This window comes from Haemaphysalis longicornis, unplaced genomic scaffold (assembly GCF_048455015.1).
Source record: "Haemaphysalis longicornis isolate Haplotype H1 unplaced genomic scaffold, Haemaphysalis longicornis Haplotype H1 scaffold_9, whole genome shotgun sequence".
Taxonomy (NCBI): domain Eukaryota; kingdom Metazoa; phylum Arthropoda; class Arachnida; order Ixodida; family Ixodidae; genus Haemaphysalis; species Haemaphysalis longicornis.
Window position 1 is genome coordinate 18,928,673 of NW_027526460.1, and position 19,019 is coordinate 18,947,691.

At 47.2% G+C, this 19,019-nt stretch overlaps 2 protein-coding genes across 4 annotated transcripts in view; one reads left to right on the forward strand and one right to left on the reverse strand.

Annotated features, from left to right (window-relative positions):
• The window catches only part of LOC144152252 (uncharacterized), a 253,626-nt gene that overhangs the window by 207,601 nt on the left and 27,006 nt on the right, over positions 1 to 19,019 (reverse strand). The gene's annotated exons all lie outside the window — the stretch shown is intronic.
• The window catches only part of LOC144152251 (uncharacterized), a 72,719-nt gene that overhangs the window by 18,178 nt on the left and 35,522 nt on the right, over positions 1 to 19,019 (forward strand). For all 3 annotated transcript variants that reach the window (XM_077683485.1, XM_077683484.1, XM_077683483.1), the window contains exon 2: positions 18,921 to 18,992. In XM_077683485.1, coding sequence (XP_077539611.1) covers positions 18,921 to 18,992 — 72 coding nt within the window. The remainder of the gene's footprint in view (positions 1 to 18,920; positions 18,993 to 19,019) is intronic.

A 19,019-nucleotide genomic window follows, 5' to 3' on the forward strand; every position in this document is an offset into this window, starting at 1 on the left:
ACGAAAGTTCTACTAACCCTACGTCCTAGGTCGATGTATTAGCCACGCTTAACCAAAATATATTTGTCTCAGTTTTAGATCCCCCCTCCCCTCCCACGCGCATGCTCTCTCCCCTTCAAGGTCCGCAGCCCATCTACACAGGCCATCCTTCACTAGGTCGTTGCTTTTCTCAGCGCATTCGTCTTCATGCTTACGACCTTGGCAAGAGCAAAACGCACCGCATAAGCGTGTATCCCTGTCCGCGTGTTGTCTCTTGGGAATCCTTCGCTACAACGCGGCGCATGCGTAGAAGGTCAATCAAGAAGATAGCGGAGAAAGAACGAACTCGGCGCGAACAGTGGGGGGTCCTCGCCTCGGAGTGTGCAGAAACCTGTTTCGACAGGACGCCATGGCAGTCTGTCTTCCCTGATACGCATGGCAGTGACGCTGTGCGCCCTCCAAGTGCCGTGCATGCCACGGTGCATACCTAGTCCATCTTGCCGAGGTATCGGAAACGTCGCTATAGTTTCCGATCCCGTTGATTTAGAGCCGACCGCTTCACTCGCGAGTGGACCCCGCCGACATTTGCCACCGACCACGAGCTGTTTGTTTAGACACGTCAGCTGACGCAATATTCTCCCCTCCGACGCTTGCGGCTAAATCAGGGGCGGCATTCTGAGTTGCGTTCGTTTTACAAGCGTCCATTTCGCGCCCTTTTCAATCATGACATATTGCACTTGCTAGGCTTTTACCCAATGAAATGCACAAAAACGGCGCCCCACCTTGTATCAGCTGTGTCACATCTGTGTCGTCTGCTTCCAGCCAATCAAGGCTCGCTTGAAATGGAAACAGTCATGAAATGGACGGACGGACAACACTGAGAATTCCTCCCCAGGACACATTGTCCGTGAGTTCGTGTTTGGTTCCTGGCACTCGGAAGGCTATATTCGCCAACAAATTCGACGATCAACGTTGCTTCTAGAAACGGTGCTCTAAAATCTTCGAAGTTTGATCTACAGTTTCCCTGATGCAGCGGTTAGATGTTGCGTCATTACGAACGCATCATCGTAAAAGCGAAAGGCGACATTAAGGAAGAGTTGGCAACGAACAGGACACGGAAAATCGGTGCAGAGGGTCGGAGGCGTCGTATCGCGTAATGTTCTCCCTTCGCACGCAAATAGAGCGGCCGCAACGCGTACCCTGTGACAGCATTCTGGTAACCCAGCTTCCTTTAATCCGGAAAACGAACGCTCTTTAAGAAAAACCGATTAAGAAAAGAAGTTAGAGCGAACGGTAACGGGATAATATCTTATGTATACCACGAAGTGGAAAGTTCATTCTGTTTCCCTTGATGCTTTTCCGCGTAAGGGTCCGCGCGCGGGTAATTTAAAACTCGCTAAGACACTGGAGCAAGGTGTCCCCTTTCTTTACCGCTGTTTCCACGCAAACCGAGAGGTTCCAGGAGAAAGCTGAAACTCAGTGCCCGAGTTACGTGTCCCTGCAAGCAACCAGCGCGCGTTTGTTTTTCAACGCGGGTCGCATAAGCCATTCGAGGCGGGAAAAGACGCGCTTCCACGCTGCCTCTGCAGCAAGACAGCCCTCGTGCGGCGACTTTTACGAGAGCGCGCGGCTTTTCGTCATTTGCTGACGCGTCAAGGGTACGCGCGTTTCAGGCCCCTGGCCGCGCATGCATGCGTTTATGAGCGTCGTAAGCGTGAAGTCACAGCCTTCGGCTTTGTGCAGGAAGTTCCTGGATTTCATCCCACTTTGTCTGCGCATAAAAGGTGTACACGTGTCGCTAAGCGGTGCAACGAGCTGGAACCGTGAACCGCAGGGAAATCCTTGCCGCATGTGCGGTGACGAATACCTGCGAAATAACAAACGGGGAAAAGGAAGGTATGTTGGAGGTCTTTCTAAATAGGATTCCACTCTTCCGAGAATCTCCAGAAGTTGTCTCGTGGTTGTGCCACCAGAGGCTGTGCAGCATGGGCTCCCCGAAGGCCTGCCGGGCGGCCCAAGTTTACGCCTAACGGATTTTCCGGACAATGTGTTCGCTTTTTATTCCTGGAACCCCCCTTTCAACTATTTCGTCACCACTGCCGTCGGTCCTCATGATGAGTTCAATCATTCTTCCTTGACGTTGAACGGAACCGCAGACACGTGTTCGCGGCTCCGATTTAATCCTGCCTGGACGCCTTCATCGCCGAAGTTCTCCCGCCCGTTGTCCCCGCCTTTTACACGCTTCAATCCCACGCTGAAAAGCTCCTCACAGAGTACCGGAGACGTTACTCGCCACCTGCAACCCAGTTGCGTCACGCATTCCGTCTTCTTGGGGCGCAGATGTTCTTCGCGTAGTCAGACACGTACGCGATTGAACGTCATCAATCATCACTACACGGACTCAGCCGCGACGATATCGTCCTCGCGGCTTACGACTTGTCAGATCCCCCCCCTTTCCGTCGCGATGGTTCCACCTCCGAAGCTCGGTATCTCCCACCTGGCGTTGGTTAGCCCGGCCCACTCCCGGCCGAAAGCGGATTCTCACCGCCCGCATACCATGATGACTCCGGTCCCGACACGAATTGTCTGTGACGCAAACGACACCGAACTCGTGTGCGGAGGCGGGCATGTCTGGCAGCAGCGAACGGGCTGAATCTCGCTTTCGCTCGCCGGCGGGCCGATGCGGAGGAAAGAATAACCTGCCAAGGTTGGCCGCAGACGACAAGTTTGCGGCGGGACGTCGTCATCTTCCTTTTTCTGGTTGTTCGCTCTTTCTCAATGCGAATTTCAAGGCCGCGGCCGCAGCGTGTGTACGTATGCCTCTGCAGCCGGCCGTGACAGAGCCGCGTATTTACGCTTCGGCGAACGCGGGAAATGTCTTGCGCATCGCGAAGATACGGCCGTGCACCGGGTTGGGCCGGTATATCTAAGTTGGACCGGCGCAGGGGGAAAGTCAACAGGTTACTTGCAATGAAAGCGTGGCCATTGCTCTGACCATTACGGGTGTGATCTGTTTTCCTGTGTTTTTACTCGTGAAATTGCAACTTTTTTCTCTTTGTGTGCGTCTTCCCCCAGCACCGCCCGTCGCGTTTAAGTAATTCTGTTTGAGAATGAGCCCGTGTGTACACGCATCACGTACAAGTTGCCTTCTCTCCCCTCCCGTGTTTATCGTCTCTTCTTCTTCTATTTATTTTTTTGGCCGTTTACGGTTCGCAGATTGTACTTGGACACGAAGCGTGTAATCCGAGGTATTGCTGGAGTTACACTCTGGGAGAAACGACAAAGACCCCCGCCTTTTTTCTTGGAATGTAAAAGGTGAATAAGAAAGCGCCTAAAATATGGATTCGAAAGGGGAAAAAAGGGGCACGTTCTAAAATGTAGTGCTGTCTTTTCTGGGAAAATATACCTTTAAGTGGAAGGCAAGGGCCTTGTCAGCAACAACGCAACCGGCAAGCGAACAGACGGCGAAATACAAAGACACGCCGCCTTCTTTGTCTGGTACACATTATTGGTTTGGCTGTTCGAAATTCTAAACTCTATTGTAGCAGCGATTTTTTTTTTCGTTACTGCCTTACCCGCGGTCATGTACTGGCAAAGGCGGTCCTGCTTTCAGACGCAATATAAGGGATTATGTTGCCGAACGAGCGCGCGTAAGTCTACACCACGGTCTACACGTCGCACGTACAAGCTTCCCCCCAACCTCCCGACCCTTTTCTTTATATATTGAATTTTGGACTATCACATAATGGAAAATCGTGATGGCTCTAGGTCGAGAGCCGCGTGGTTTTCGACCGTTCAATAAAATTTTTGATTGGTTAATTGGTTCACGTTTAATTACAAAGAGTACTTACTGCAACACCGCAACAATGAGCAAACAAAGACGAAAAAAATTTCACCGTGGAAGATGGCAGGATGGACGCTCTATCATTTATTATTGAGGTCAGATACCGGATTACGCCTGTTCTTATATTTCAAAGCACGTCTCGGTCGAGAGCCGCGTGGTTTTCGACTGTTCGATCAAATTTTTGATTGCTTAATTGGTTCACGTTTATTACAACGAGTACTTACTGCAACACCGCAACAATGAGAAAACATAGACGAAAAAATTTCACCGTGGAAGATGGCAGGATGGACGCTCTATTATTTATTATTCAGGTCAGATACCGGATTACGCCTGTTCTTATATTTCAAAGCACGCCACGGAGTCAGCCTTGGAGTGTCGATAATAATCAGAGGCAAAGTGCAATTCCTTGCCCCTACACCAGGCGCTTCATCGGCACGCAAAACCCCAAATCCTACTGCGTCCATAGCCGGCAAAAGCGAAAGACAATTTACCGGCGATATATGGGTATACACGGACGGCGACTGATTTCAAGATAGGGAGAGTCGCTTGAATAATTTCCTGTCAGGCCCTATAAACGAGAGTTGCATAAGAAATCGAAATACAGTTTGATTCCAACAAGTAGTACGTTATGTAGGAGCGCAGTACGCTTTCCCAAACAGTGACAAGCCGACAACAAAATTTTCAGTAATCATCATGGACGCATCAGCTTTAACATTTGCATTGTTGCAGTGACAGTGATGACAACGACGAGGGCTACAATGATGATGACGATGATGATGACAATGATGATAATGGGGCTGGAAGTGCTGGACACAGTAGCCATCAGAGTTACTGGATATAGACAGTTGCGAAACTCCCCATAGGCCCCATGTATCGAAAGCCGGTCTTCGGTTGCCCCCCTGCGCCGGGGCAAGCACGGGGCAAGTTGACTAGCCTGTCGTCTGTCGGCAGGACGTTGAAGCAGTACTCAAGTGCTTGTGGCTGCTGCCGTAAGTCATAAAAAGAAAAGCCGCAAAAACACAAGTAAATTTTACGTAATTATTGTGTTTTAATTTAAAAAGCAATCTTTATTTTACAGAAGAATTTTGAATAATAATAGTTTAGCGAAGTTCCGTTTTTATCTCCTAGGTGCCGCGCGCGTCGACTTGCCCCTCAGCTTCCACGGAGTGGGGGGGCTAGCGCCGCCCGGATTCTGAAGCGGAGTTTCGCAACTGTCTATATTAAGTAACTCTGGTAGCCATAGTATAGGCAACTGTTGGGTCTTGGAAAATGGCCGTTCCATGGAAACCAGGCGGGATGGGGACCAGCTGAGACAGAAAGCGGCATGGGTGAATGTTTAGGAAGGACTAAAACCTTATATGATATGAGTTGAACGACGTATGTTATTGCTTGCTTGTGCAGGCCTCGTCAGCTATTGGCATACCGCCGATCGATTTGCGCGCACTTATTTTCAGTGTAGTTCAGTGCAAACCGTTCTTAGTGCTTAGTAGGACGCAGTTTGATCTACAAGCTCACTCGAATGTCGAGAACACCTGTAATACTGGTTCGCTCTCTTTTATGTTCAGAAAAGAAAACACAAGAAGGAGGTAAAGTTAACGAATGGCTAGTAGTTTATATGCAGTTAACGTTCCTTTGCGATCGCTAAAAATAACTGCACTGCAGTCTTTCAAGGCTGAAAGCGATAAATTAATGCAATGTCGCTGTGAAGGCCGTCTGTGGGACGGCCTTCACAGGGCAAGCCGCTGACCAGACTGCGAAGGGCAATCAAGGCAACGAAGGGCAAGCCGCTGACCAGACTACGCAATCATTTCAGTTTGTTAAAAACTGGCGCCATCGAAGGCATTCCTTTCACCTCATCCCGGTCGACTAGCGCGACCTTGATTTTTAAGAATGCAAGGAAAAAGACCAGCGCCGTTCCGCCGACAGGAACTACGTTGTCGGAGAATTTCCCAGCCGCTTCTTCTCGGCAGGGGGTAGCATCCGCTTAGGGTTAAAAATGAATGCCAACATTGTTCCACTGGCGATGCTGCTTGCTTTCCCACGCAGAGTGAGGTATACAGTGTTGTTAAAGACGTCAATTGAATGGTCAACATGCTATAGAGTAACAAGAGAAGAGTGGTTGTATGCCTCATGTTTTATTTACATTCACATTCTAGAGTGGACAAGCTGGCTTCGGGATTTCCATTCTTATTCCATTGTGTATTGTGGCAATGACATCAAGAAATCGCAAGCGCACTGGGCTACTTTAATAATTTAGTTACGCATTGTGTTGCCGAGCGAGTGACGTTAAGTTACGTCTGTAAGTCCGCTAATGACTTCCTAAAATCTGCATTGTAAGAAGGCTGCCGTTCTCACGCAAACATCATTTATTAACATTTTCGAAATCCAACGCTCTCCCTAGTATCGCTCGATACTATGGCCTGTTCGTATCCGTGTAAGGAGAAACAAGCAGACAGGATTCAGTAGTTTCGTCTGATAAGCGACGCGTTATCTGTCCCTCCAACGTTGATTTAAGCACGAGATCAGTGCTGTCCATTACTGCCCGGACGCGTGCTCACAAACCCCCGAACATTATTGGTTGACTCCTTATATCCTTGTTCACTCGATTCTGTTTATTGTCGAATGTTTTCTCTGAAGCATAGTACGGTGGAGGCGGGTATGGCTAAAAGTATTGGAACAAGTGGTTTTCAGCAATGAAGTCTAAGAGGCTGTGGTGATATAGTTCAAAGAGCTAGAGTTGGTAATCGAGTCACTGGTTTTGATTTCTGACGTGGTGACGACATCCCCCCCCCCCACAGGGAACGATAAATAAGTGTATAACACTACAGAGAAAACTCCAGTTTTGACTAGGCTGATGATGGACGTGGCCAAGGCACGAAACGCCTTTTAACCGCGTCCTCCACTTTTCTGGATAAAATTTCACTTTTTTGCCCCCCTAAACCATACGTACCAACTAGCCCTCTCTATTGAATCGTTGGCAACAGTAATTCTACTGTTGCACTAGTTTATTTGCGGAGTTGACGGTATCCGACGTCCCTATACCACGTCTTATCAGGAACCTGTCGTTTACTGTCCAAAAGTGCTTTTTAGGCACCAAAAACCGCCCGTTGCTTCACAAAGCTGCAAATCTTCACGGTACAAGTTCACATTATATTCAGACGTCCCGTTTACAACAGCAAACTGTTACGACTCCGCGCATGATGCATGGTCGTCGATACATCATTAACAGCGCCGCCGGTCAAAAGCGAGTCGAGGCACTTTTCGTTCAATCGGCGCCACCGATTGCTGCCAGAAGCCTCATTTCCGACGTTGGGGAAAAATTTATAGTCCCTGCACGCTCCCCCGTATCCCCGGCGTAAGATGAGCTCCGCGTACTTCGTCTGTTTCTTTTTTATATACACAAGCGAACGTTGGAGGGGCCAGGCGAGGGTCAATGAGCGATACACAACTGCAGTCCAGTCTTGGAGCGGGATAAACCACGTGGCATTGGCGGCAACAACCCTGACGCCGGGTTTCACCCCGCACGCCGGGTCATGGCTCCAACGGCGTTTGCTCGTGCGCAAGCATCTCCCCCGTATACGTAAGCGGGCTGGCCAAAGTTATGTCGGTCGGATATGCGCGACGAACCCGGAGGCTTATATAGGACGAGGAGCCGTTACAGGCCAACGCACATGCGGCAGTGTGGCCTCGTCGATATATGCCGACGTTCCGCAGTCAGCGTGCTTCCGCAGGAATTACGACGATTCTCGGAGCGCCGGTGCTGAGCTCTATCAGTGGTATAAGGTATATAGGAATAAATCATGCGGTGTATTTTTTTGTGTCGTACATGGCATTGCTTCTTCAGATGAGCTTTTTTGTAGTCTTTGATGCCTCGTGACTCCGCTGTGGGCTGTCGTAATATTTCAACGTGCTACAATTTGCGAAAGCCAAAGGGAACAGTATTTTTTCACATTTTAGCACCAATCTGGTATCTTGAATTTCTTTACCAATAGCAAAATTCGCCACATATTGATCCTTTCAGAAACCTGGTGAACTATTTTTACAAAGGCTACATTTGCCTTACAGCAAGAACGTATTTTACTAATTAAGCGAGATGCATTAAAATAAATATTAAACTATTATGTGCCCGCAATCTCCAGATTTGCAGCGTGTAGGGTTATGGCCGATGGCTTTTATCTGAAACCTAGTAAACCCATCTTTAAAACGTTATGTTCATCACGAAGCAATTTTCACCTCCTATGCCAACTGCGCGAGACAATTTTGCACAAATTAACGAACATTATAGTAGTTTGAGTGAGTCCCTGAGTTTTCCGCTATGCGTACAAACTTAGTTCAGGTGTTTCGTGCTAACATTAAGTTACGAATGGATGTCTTCATTCCCCAACGTTCCAAAAAAATGTTTTAGTCGTTTAGTAAATTGTTTCTCGGCCCCTTTAGACGGCGAGACAATGTCGGAAAAGTTTTCAAACCTAGAGAGTTCTTTCGCTGACTTGATGTGCATCCATGCGTCCTTCCTCTTCCTCATGCCAGTCAGCTGCCGTCATTAGTTGCGACAGTACGGCCGTTATCGAGTACGAAATATAAGCTCAAAAGCAGCACCAGAAACAGCGAGAAACAACGGCGACAAACCAAACGCAATTTGCACAACCAACCAAGCCGGTAGTCCACGTGTCGAAGCGTTTCTCCTGCAACACGTTCGTCTATTTATCTTTCGATGCCGCATCACGCTTCCCAGACGCCACAGCAGAAGGGCGGCGTGGACAGCTATGAGGAAACCGCGTCACGTCAGCTCCGCAAACGAGACTTGCATCACCGTCGTCTGCTGACCGGTGCACTGCGATCACGGAGCAAGAATGTGTATAGGAGGCGAAACACCCGTTGCGGCGGGCGTGGGCAAGCGACTAGATATGTCACAATGAAAACTAACGCGGACTATGGAGCTTCACAGATGCGATGACGAAGGAGATGGCACCTGATGGACGAGATGATAGCGCCCACATTCCCTCCATGACGGCATAGCGGAATGCCGATCGTGTCGTCCCCGCAGTTTTTTTCTCCCGCTGCGGATGCCGCTAGCTTACCGTGCGTCAAGCGCTTGTGGCATCACTAGCTTACCATAAGACGCGAAGTTGCCCCTCCTGCCTTGTTCTTGCTCCGTCACGGGCCTGAGGAGCGGTGTTGGTCGCTTGACCCTTTGCACATTGTTTATACTTGATCTTTCTGTTGTGCCGTCGCTTCGCAGAAGCTTACTCTCGACCTCTGATCGCTGGATCAGCCGTAACGGCGACCTCCGAGCGCTGCTTTCCCAACATGCCGTTCACAGCTAACTGTCGCATCAATGCGGTGCCGCGGGTCCTCCCGCGTGGTTTGTACCAATTGCCAATTGTCTGGGATATTTGCTCGAAGACGTAACGCCTGGGCTTGCGAAATTTTCGGGCGCACTAAGTTACGTTACGGAGGCTGGAACAAAGAAGTGATACAGCGGGGGTGATCATCGCTGGCATACATAGGCGCGAGTACGAATTGCACCGAGACCACGGACCGTATTTTTGCCGTATGCGTAACTAGCGGCACATTCGTGATCGCTACTAGTAACCGGTAGCAGCTCTCTGGATTGGCTCGCCGGAGCTGTGGTGAGGTAACATTCCTTCTTTTATTTCTTCGAAACGTTTCGCAACGTACTCACTGTGTGAGCAGCGCAAGTGGCATAACTTCCTGCGCGGGAGGCTTTAAAAGCTATAATCAAGGGTCTCGCTTCTCTCCTGGCGATGAAGTGTGCGGTTATGCGATTGTCATATATTGTATAGAAGGGGGCAATTATGTTGAAACCATTGCGCAGCAAGGTCCCGAGTCATCTCAGGCTGTATTTTTACGAGTCATCGAAGTTTATAAGCGACGCACAAGTCACTTTTTTAACGCGAGGAAATACTCCAAACACGCTACGCTTGTTATCTTTCTGACGACTTTTGCAACAAAAATGGACAGTTCCTTCGCAGGAGGGTCCTGGTTGCTGTGTTGATGGAAAAAGCTTCTGTTTAACGTCCCTGTCAGGGAATACGTGTAGCGGCACCTGTTCACTACCGAAGTCAAATTCTGGGGTTTAACGCAGCGAAGGTCTAGGAGGCGCGTTGTATGCTCCGGATTAAGACCACCTGGGGACCTTTAATGTCCGCCGAAAAATTGACACACGGTATTTTAGGGGCTGGGGCTGTTGGCATCTTCTGTCTCGTCGTAATCGTTGTCCCATTTTGTCAAGGTACTAAAACACCGGGAAACTCATTTACACCGCGCGCTAGAACGTAACGCGTACTAAACAAACACCGGCGCACTCGTTTACGCCTCGCGCTGGAGCGCTTCGTAACGCGTACTAAAAAGACACCGGGACACTCGTTTACGCCTCGCGATAGAGAACTTCTTGCTTCAAAGACAAGAGACTTTTACGGCAAAACTGCATACCTCTACCCCCAAACGGTTTCATCTCCGTTGGTAAAAACGCTAAGGCGTTAATAATACACTTTTACACTGCATGCTTGCTTCGCCCCTCCCCATGTTTCACGTTAGTGGAGATGGCCCGGGATTTTTCTTTGTCACTTCCGTTTACAAAGCGGCAACTACATGCAGCCGGGATCGAATCCGCGTCATAGTGCTCAGCAGCACTGCTCTTTAGCCATTGAGCCACTGTGGTCGATAACTGTTCATTACCAACGCACGACCTGATGACACTCATACATATGCTCATACATATTAAGGTAGCCATGAACTCATTGTGAACCGGAAAAAAATGCCTTTTGATTACGGTGCAAGCTGGAATGATCCATTGCACCGTAATCAAAATGCGTTGTTTGCAAAAACCTCGAGCTGTGAACCCGAGTATCCACTCTACTCTTTCATATTTGCGTGCACACGTTTTTACTCCGTTTTGCAGGAAGACCTAAGGGAGTGTGCGAGTAGGGAACGAAAATAAAAAGCCATCTGTGTTTTTCCAAGATTTAAAAAAAGTTGATGGCGGTGTGTGACGACATCGAAAGTGATCACGTGTGGCGGCATTTGTTCACCAGTGAAATTCTGAGGGTTAACGCGGCAAAGGTATACACTTGGGCTATGTACCATGCCGTAGTAGCTAAGGGCTCCGGATTAATTTTGACCACCAAGGGATCTTTAACGTCCGCCGAAATCTGCGACTAGGGAAAGAAAAAAAAAACTTCTGCGTTGTTCTAAAATTTAATAAAGTTGACGGAGGTGTTAGACGACACTTCCTCAAAAGTGGCTATACACCTCAAGAGTGGCTAACAACAAATTAGACAAATAAGTAAAAAATCAAACATCCGTTTCTTGAACAAAAACGTAAACACGCGAAGAAGCTTGATGGTAAACGCGCAATGCAACACGCCTGAGGCATGTTGTACATCTATGTGAAATATCGCTTCTAGGTATGCCTACACTCTGTTTTTTTTTCTTTTTTCAAATTTATATGTTGCTTCTATTTATACGTCACCGTCACTGTCTATTAATATGATGTTGCTTCTATACCCCTTTTATTTTAATTTTAATTTTTTAGCATTTAATTATTAATTTTTTAATTTTTAATTATTAATTTTTTGCGCTCATGAGCGCGTGCCTGTCTAACCTCCGGCTCTTCAGCCGCACAAATCAGCCGTACCCTACCCATAGACCTGCTAACATCAATTCTGGTCATTATCATCACAGCTCCTTAAAGGGAAGCTGAAGCGCTTTCCAAAAAATTTGAGTTAGATTAACAGTTATATAGTTTCTTGCGCGCTGATTCCGAATATCACATTGAAATTTATCGTAGATGAGTTCAAGTGGCATTTATCTTGCAAAAAGCGCGGCCCCGATTGAAAGACGCGCGCTTTTCGTCTTTTGACGCCCCTGATTGGTTGCGCCAGTCATGACGTCAAAGGAGGACACCCTTCGGCCGCGCGGGTTGTTGGAAGCATTGCGAACGATCGCACGGTTGCCTTTGCGGCAATTTAGCTTGCAGTTTAATTTTCGCACATGACTGGAAGTTTGTTTTATAATTTCCCATGCTGTTGGTTCAATTATCTTGGAGCTTAAATTTGCTTTAAACGACAGAGAACCCCAAAGCAGTGACTGTGACGTCGACTAGTGGGTTCCATCAAAATATTTTTGAATTAGGCAACCAGCATAGGGGGATTTTATACCTTATGTTAATATTAGGTACTGCCTTAACTGTTTCATAATATACACAAAACCATTTATGCCGAAGAATATTGGGCGTTTTATAAACAATCTACCAGCAAAGAGCACGTACGTGCACTTCGCAAAAAATAGCGTTCATGCGCTGTAAACGTATATGCGAGACACATCTTGCCGGTACACGCATAAACCAACAAGCAGACTCTGCTTCCGCATTTCCTTTGTTCGTTGTCGCCCACCCCAGCCCCGTTACTCATACCCGTACACAGACCCACACGCGCGCGACATTTCGGCAGCGGCGCTACGGCGCCTCCGCGATTGCTAGCTGCACTTCGATGAGTGGCGTCTTACTGCTTCACATGCATTTATTCTGAAAACACTGCAGCATACTAGTGCCTGCTCAGCTTTATTGGCTGTAGTAGGGCTTGATTTTCGCTTGTGCGTTGCGCATTCTGCTACAATATTCCGGCCACCTCGTTATAATTAACAGACCAGTCGGACAAGGCAGTTACGTTGTAGTTACGTTACTTTAGGTAACAATCACCTAACGTTTGTGATAATGAATCGTTGGCCTGTTTCAGCATTTCTAGATTTAAGCATTTACCGCGCTAGTCGGACAGAGGCCGTATAGTTACTCTTCGCTCCTAATTTTTTTAGTATCATCATTATATATATCACCGACGATCACTGGAGCACACTTGAGGTTCAGTGACAACAAGTGCTTGCCATGTTATAATATGCAAGCACACGGAATCTTGGGCAAATAATTAGGCCCCCGCAGTCAACACACATTATGGCACGGTGGTGGTTCGGAGTGGTGTTTTTTTTTTTTAATTCCAGACAAACATCACCTTATCGTGACATGTATACTTGCAAAATAAGTAATCTGGTTGTCTTGGTTCTTTTACTTCGTAGGAATACTGTTTACCTCTTAGCCGGGAGAGAACTTCTGTCAGGATTGGCCCCTTGTTTTAGTTTCACCAAAAAAATGTTTTTTTTTAACACTGTCCTGAGCGCATAGGGAAAGAAAACCGACGCGTCTAACGAAACAAGTATTTCCTGAACAAATGTGACTTGGTTTCTGGAATGGAACGAAACATCCCCGGCCAAAGTACAGCAGTATTCCCCATCCTTCCTAAATCTAGAATCTAATGTGAACATTCACGTCCGCCGCATCAAAAAAAAAAAAAAAAAAAAAAACCCGCATTGGAGCGGTTTACAAAGTATTTAACGTAGTGTAGTATACTCTCTGTGATCAAGCACAGCCACCTCGGCTGTCGCTTCCGTAAGTTATCAAGCATCCCGGCGTGGCATTATTCTGCTTAGCAATACGGCATGATAACGTATGCCTCGTTTGGCGTTCGTGCATACTTTTTGAACACGAAAATTGTACAAATGAGTGCTATCAACCACAACAACAAGTATCATTCACAAGGAAACACGGCGAAAAGAGCATGGCCGGGGAGGCCGATCCGGCCGGAAGTCCAGGTATGACGTTTTTCAGCCGGTTTTCGCCCGCGCTCTTCGGTCTTCCGGCATCGCGCGGCGAGATGGGGGCGGGGCATCGGGCCACTTTTGTTTGCTCATTGCGCCGCTTCTATTGCATGTATTACGAAAATATTTCGTACACATGAACTATTCAATGTGTACTTGCTGATAGTCAACTTTTCTTTTAATTCTAAAACCGCTTCACCTTCCCTTTAAGGTTGGCTTTACTGCATGGCGTTTAGCATGCACACATCGCATGTTCAAGTGGGGGGGGGGGGGGGGGGGGCAGTGATGAACTTAGTATGAATTAATCCGCAGACTTCCATGGCTCGAAATCCAGCTGAAGTATATTACCCCTACCCCCTTCCCGAAACGATAGAGAACATAAAAACAATTATCTTCATTGCGTACAAATGCTACTTAGATTACTGGAGCACGCAGTGCGAAGGCAAGGTGTAATGACAGGTCATGCGCGCTGACACACCCACGCGCACTTCTCTATCCCATCTTCACTACTATGGGTACTGGGTGGCATGCTATTGTTCCTCACTAGGCGGATCAGTGTCCCGGTTTTCTAGAGGAACAACTCGCGCGACACTTCACTCTAGAGTCCAGAAATCAGCAACGGTCGCTCACCAGGAGCCAGACCTCGATCCTTGCTCCTATAGTCACCTAGGGCCGGGTTCATCAGCCTCTCTTATGAAGAGCCGGATACCTGTCATCAATCGCCAGTTAGTGAAGATGCGGTAAAGGTGAGGACGATGGCGATAGGTTGAGATGTACGGACGGACAAATTTTCCCTTGGATCCTGTAGGAACAGGCCACTTTCAACGACGAAAATGTCCGTGTAAGGCAGTGTGGGACACTCTCCTGCATTTCATATCCCGACCCACTATTTTTCCCTTGCTATTTCCCACCCATACCCGTCGTGAACCTTAACTTATCGCTACCCCTAAGGGGGTCGATGCACTACCAAGAGACCCCCGGGTGTTTTTTCTACATTTCAATAAACGTTGAGATATATATATATATATATATATATATATATATATATATATATATATATATATATATATATATATATATATATATATATATATATATATACATATATTGTGACCGTGAAATTGGCAATTGAATATCTACTTAGGCCAAGTTGTGACCCCAGATCCCAACCATGAAGCAGAGATAATTAGAAGGATCAGAATGGGGTGGGGTGCATATGGCAGACATTCTCAGATAATGAATAGCAGCCTACCATTGTCGCTGAAGAAGAAAGTGTATGACAGCTGCATCTTACCGGTACTCACCTACGGGGCAGAAACTTGGAGGCTCACTAAGAGGGTTCAACTTAAATTGAGAACGACTCAGCGGGCAATGGAGCGGAAAATGATAGGTGTAACATTAAGGGACAAGAAGAGAGCGGAGTGGGTCAGGGAGCAAACTGGTGTTAAAGACATATTAGTAGAAATTAAGAAGAAGAAATGGACGTGGGCAGGGCATGTAATGCGACGGCAATATAACCGCTGGTCATTAAGGGTAACAGAGTGGATCCCTAGAGAAGGAAAGCGCTGCAGGGGGCGGCAGAAAGTTAGATGGGCAGAGGAGATCAAGAAGTTTGCGGGGATAAATTGGTCACAGTTGGCACAGGACCGAGGTAATTGGAGAATAATGGGAGAGGCCTTTGCCCTGCAGTGGGCGCAGATAGGCTGATGATGATGATCTATATATATATATATATATATATATATATATATATATATATATATATATATATATATAGTTGTGAAGTGGAGTCCTTAGTTGCTGCAGGAATACGCACAAAGTAGAAGTACGCTCTTCGGAGACTTTATTTCCAACGTTTCGACCTGAGACAGGTCTTCCTCAGGTCTATATATATATATATATATATATATATATATATATATATATATATATATACAAGAGAAGAAAAAGGGGAAAGCAAGTTCTCTTTGCTGAAACGTAGGCCACAATCGTGCTTTTACCTTGTTCGAAGTTTTTCTTCTCTTGTGTTCTCTACCATCTTCAAAGTTCTACTACTCCCTATATATATATATATATATATATATATATATATATATATATATATATATATATATATATATATATATATATATATATATATATATATATATATATATATATATATATATATATATATATATATATATATATATAAGACACACAGACTAGGCGGAATTTTGAGGCTCCACGGCGGCGACAGTGTCATCGACATCACCTTTATTGCGATGTCGATGACACTGTCGCCGCCGAGATTAAGGTGATGCGATTATGATAGGATGCACACCCAGAAGAGGGCGATTGTCCACTTGCTAACACATAGCCTGTACCGCTTCTCACACTTACCCTGCGACGTATATGTACCCATCTGAATTTCTGTTACGTACACAAAGCGTCGTTTACGTAAGAAACAGATGGACACTTGCAGATAATATTTTTAAATGTAGTGGAAACGTAGCGCGTTTGAAAATTACGTGCTTCTCGGTTAATGTACGCTTCGGACTTCACGAGATTCGCAATGCATTTACCGGCTCCTCCGCTTTTTAAAAAAAAGCCTCCTAGACGCCTGTATCAAACACCGTTCACAGCTGGTTTTCTCTCCGGTTTCTCCGTCTTCTATTCGCTTCGGCTTGGCCGGTACTTTATACCGTTAAGGCTACGACGATGCAGTCAACTCCAACTTTCTCTCGCACCGGGAATCGCATGCCCGTCTAAATTTGTTGGCGCTCCGTGCAAGACGTTGGGACGATATGCGTCGCCCCGCCCTGCTTGACGTGGACGAGCAGAAGGGTGCGTGCGGGCGAGTTCTCTCGTGGGAGGAGTGGGCGCGTGTTGTTTACTCGTTACGGCGGGCAACGGTCATCATTCTGTTCGAGCGCGCACTCGTCTCGAGTGCGGCTGAAGGGCCTCTTCAGAGCCGCGCCCAGTTGACGGCGGCGGGCGTGAGATGCGCCGGATATATTGGCCGCTTAGAACGATCTGCGCGTTCGCGGTTGAGAAACAGCGCTAAGCGATGTCAGACATTTCGAGTCAACAAAGGATGAATAATCGCTTCGAGTGGCTTTCGAACTGAACGTTCTTATCGTATAGTATGACTTGTCGTTGGCAATCGAACATCGCCGAAAAACGGGGAAGACAAAAGGTGTCAGGCGAAGGAGAAACGTGCGCGCACGTGTCCTTAGCTTCAAGAGCCGGAAGTTCGAGCATAGAATAGCTCTCCGAAGGACAGGAGTGGATGGAGGTCCATGGGAAAGACCTTCGTCCTGTAGTGGGCACAGATAGGTTGATGGTTATGATGGTGGGTCCGCCGAACCACAACAAAGGCAGAAAATGGAAAAACAAAGCAGTAAAAGCAGAATAGAAAGTATTGGGCATTGTCCTATTCTAGCACACCAAGCACTCCAACGGAAGCTGGTCACGCCGGTGGAATTGCAGAGAAGTTAAGGCAATTTGAGTTAGCACGTTGCAGTAGCAGGTGGACATCTGTAGATATAAAGCACTTTGTTTAAAGATGATAGTCTTTCTTGGGCTACTTTAACGGGAAAATTTTGGTCTATCTGTCTGTCTGTCTGTCTGTCTGTCCGTCTGCCAATCGATTCAGCCAGCCGGCCAAAGCGAAACATTGTCTGCGCAGCAGTCTTATATACTCACTGCCAAACCTAAACGCCTTAGTCCGGTGTTAATGTTCATACTTGTCAACATTGTTGAACAAGAACAAGACATTACGCAAATATAAGGCAGAAAATCAATACATAAGTGATATTTGCAGTGTCCCTTTATTGAAAAACTTATGGATGCTTGGTTATTGCGATCGCCAATGAAATATTACATCAACTGCAGAAAACCGTCGCCTGCTGTTGCCCGCGCTACAGCTGGCGGAATTCGAAAAAATCAAACGGCAACAGCAACGAAAGGTTTCAATAGATAGGTTCTGCGTTCCCCTTGGAATGCTCGTGGAGTAGGGCAATGTGGTTTTATAAACCTTGTAGTCGGGTGCCTTGATTTACGCGCGCCTCCGCCATATGGCAGCGCTGGCATCGAGGCACCCGACTTGTAGCAGTCGAACGCGGTAAATTTAAATTGACTTGAGCAAACCTCTAGCGTGCTATCTTGGAAGGAACGAGACGGGAGAGGAACAGCTTGAGAGGTGAACGGGAAAGAGAAGGGATGCATTTACTTGGCAGGGGCGCCAGTCGACTATCGTCTTCCGTCGACACTTGCAACGAAAGGAGCAGATACGCAGCCATTTTCTATACTTGGTTAAAGCTAAGCACACTTCGCCATTTTTCAGGAACCACGCGAACAGACAAATGTGTGGCTTACAGCGTCGAAGCAATACTTTTGCTAAAGGCTCACCTTTGTGCACGGGCGCTAAAGCGACACCACACGGGGGTTTGTAAGCGTCGCGGATTCTTGGAACAGACCGAATTTCCTGTTTTTCTAACTGCCCCAGAAAAATAAAAGAACAGCCACCGCATAGTTAGTAGTTAGACAGAAGCAATCATATTGTGTGCAGAAACAACACAGCCTGTAGTTGCTTGGACACCATGGTGGTTTGGAGGGAAGTTGGCGCGCCTGGAAGAGTGTTGCGCAACCCGAGAGGCCCGTCGGCTCTGAGGTACTTCCTCCTATACGCAAGTTTCCACGGCGTAGGTAATGACTGTCGTTTAGCCGTCTTTTCTGCGTGCCTAATGGAAATGAATGTTCGCTTATGTCCACGAATCATTCCTTGATGACAAATCTAGAAAACGTTGGCAACTCTCTTCTCCAGCCTCTTTATGATCAATTATTTGCGACTGACTTGGACGTGAAAGCTACGAACAAGCATAAAATAACCCTCCTCTGATCTACGCTTTTCTGTTGTTCTTCCCGCGTACCAAACTAATGTAGCAGGCGCGCTTCTATGCAAGCCGGATATTTTCCACCGAGCGTCGCACGAGTCAGCAGAAAAATAATTGATGATCGCCGACAACAACTTTCTTGCACGAACACAAGCTCGTTTTATTCGTGTACTTTCCCGGCTGTATCAGCTTTTGTGGCTTAATAGATGCACTCCTAAGAACGTCACGTACAATAGCAACAAGTTCCACGGGCATAAAACAAGTATTCGGGGAAGGGGGGTGACGGAGGCTCACAACAGCTACTGGATTCTTTTGTCAACGCCAGGCTATTTTGTTGACATGTTTTTCCCACTGAAAATTAAGCCGCATGTTTTGGCTGCAAGCAATGGGCGTAACGTCATTTCAAAACTAGGATCAGAATGCGATTCGAATATTCAAATGAAACCCGTACGGAGATTACAACACGTGACTTAGAATGTGCCCCAAGAAAGACGCTGCCTTTGCACCCATTCACTCCCACGTCACTCGCTTTGTCTTGCGTCTCGCAGGTGGCCCGGTCGCTGCAGCTGCTCCTTGCGGCCGCTCTACTGTCGGCGGGATTCTCTCAGCCCGTTACTCAGGTGAGTCGTGCCTGTGGGGAAGACCCG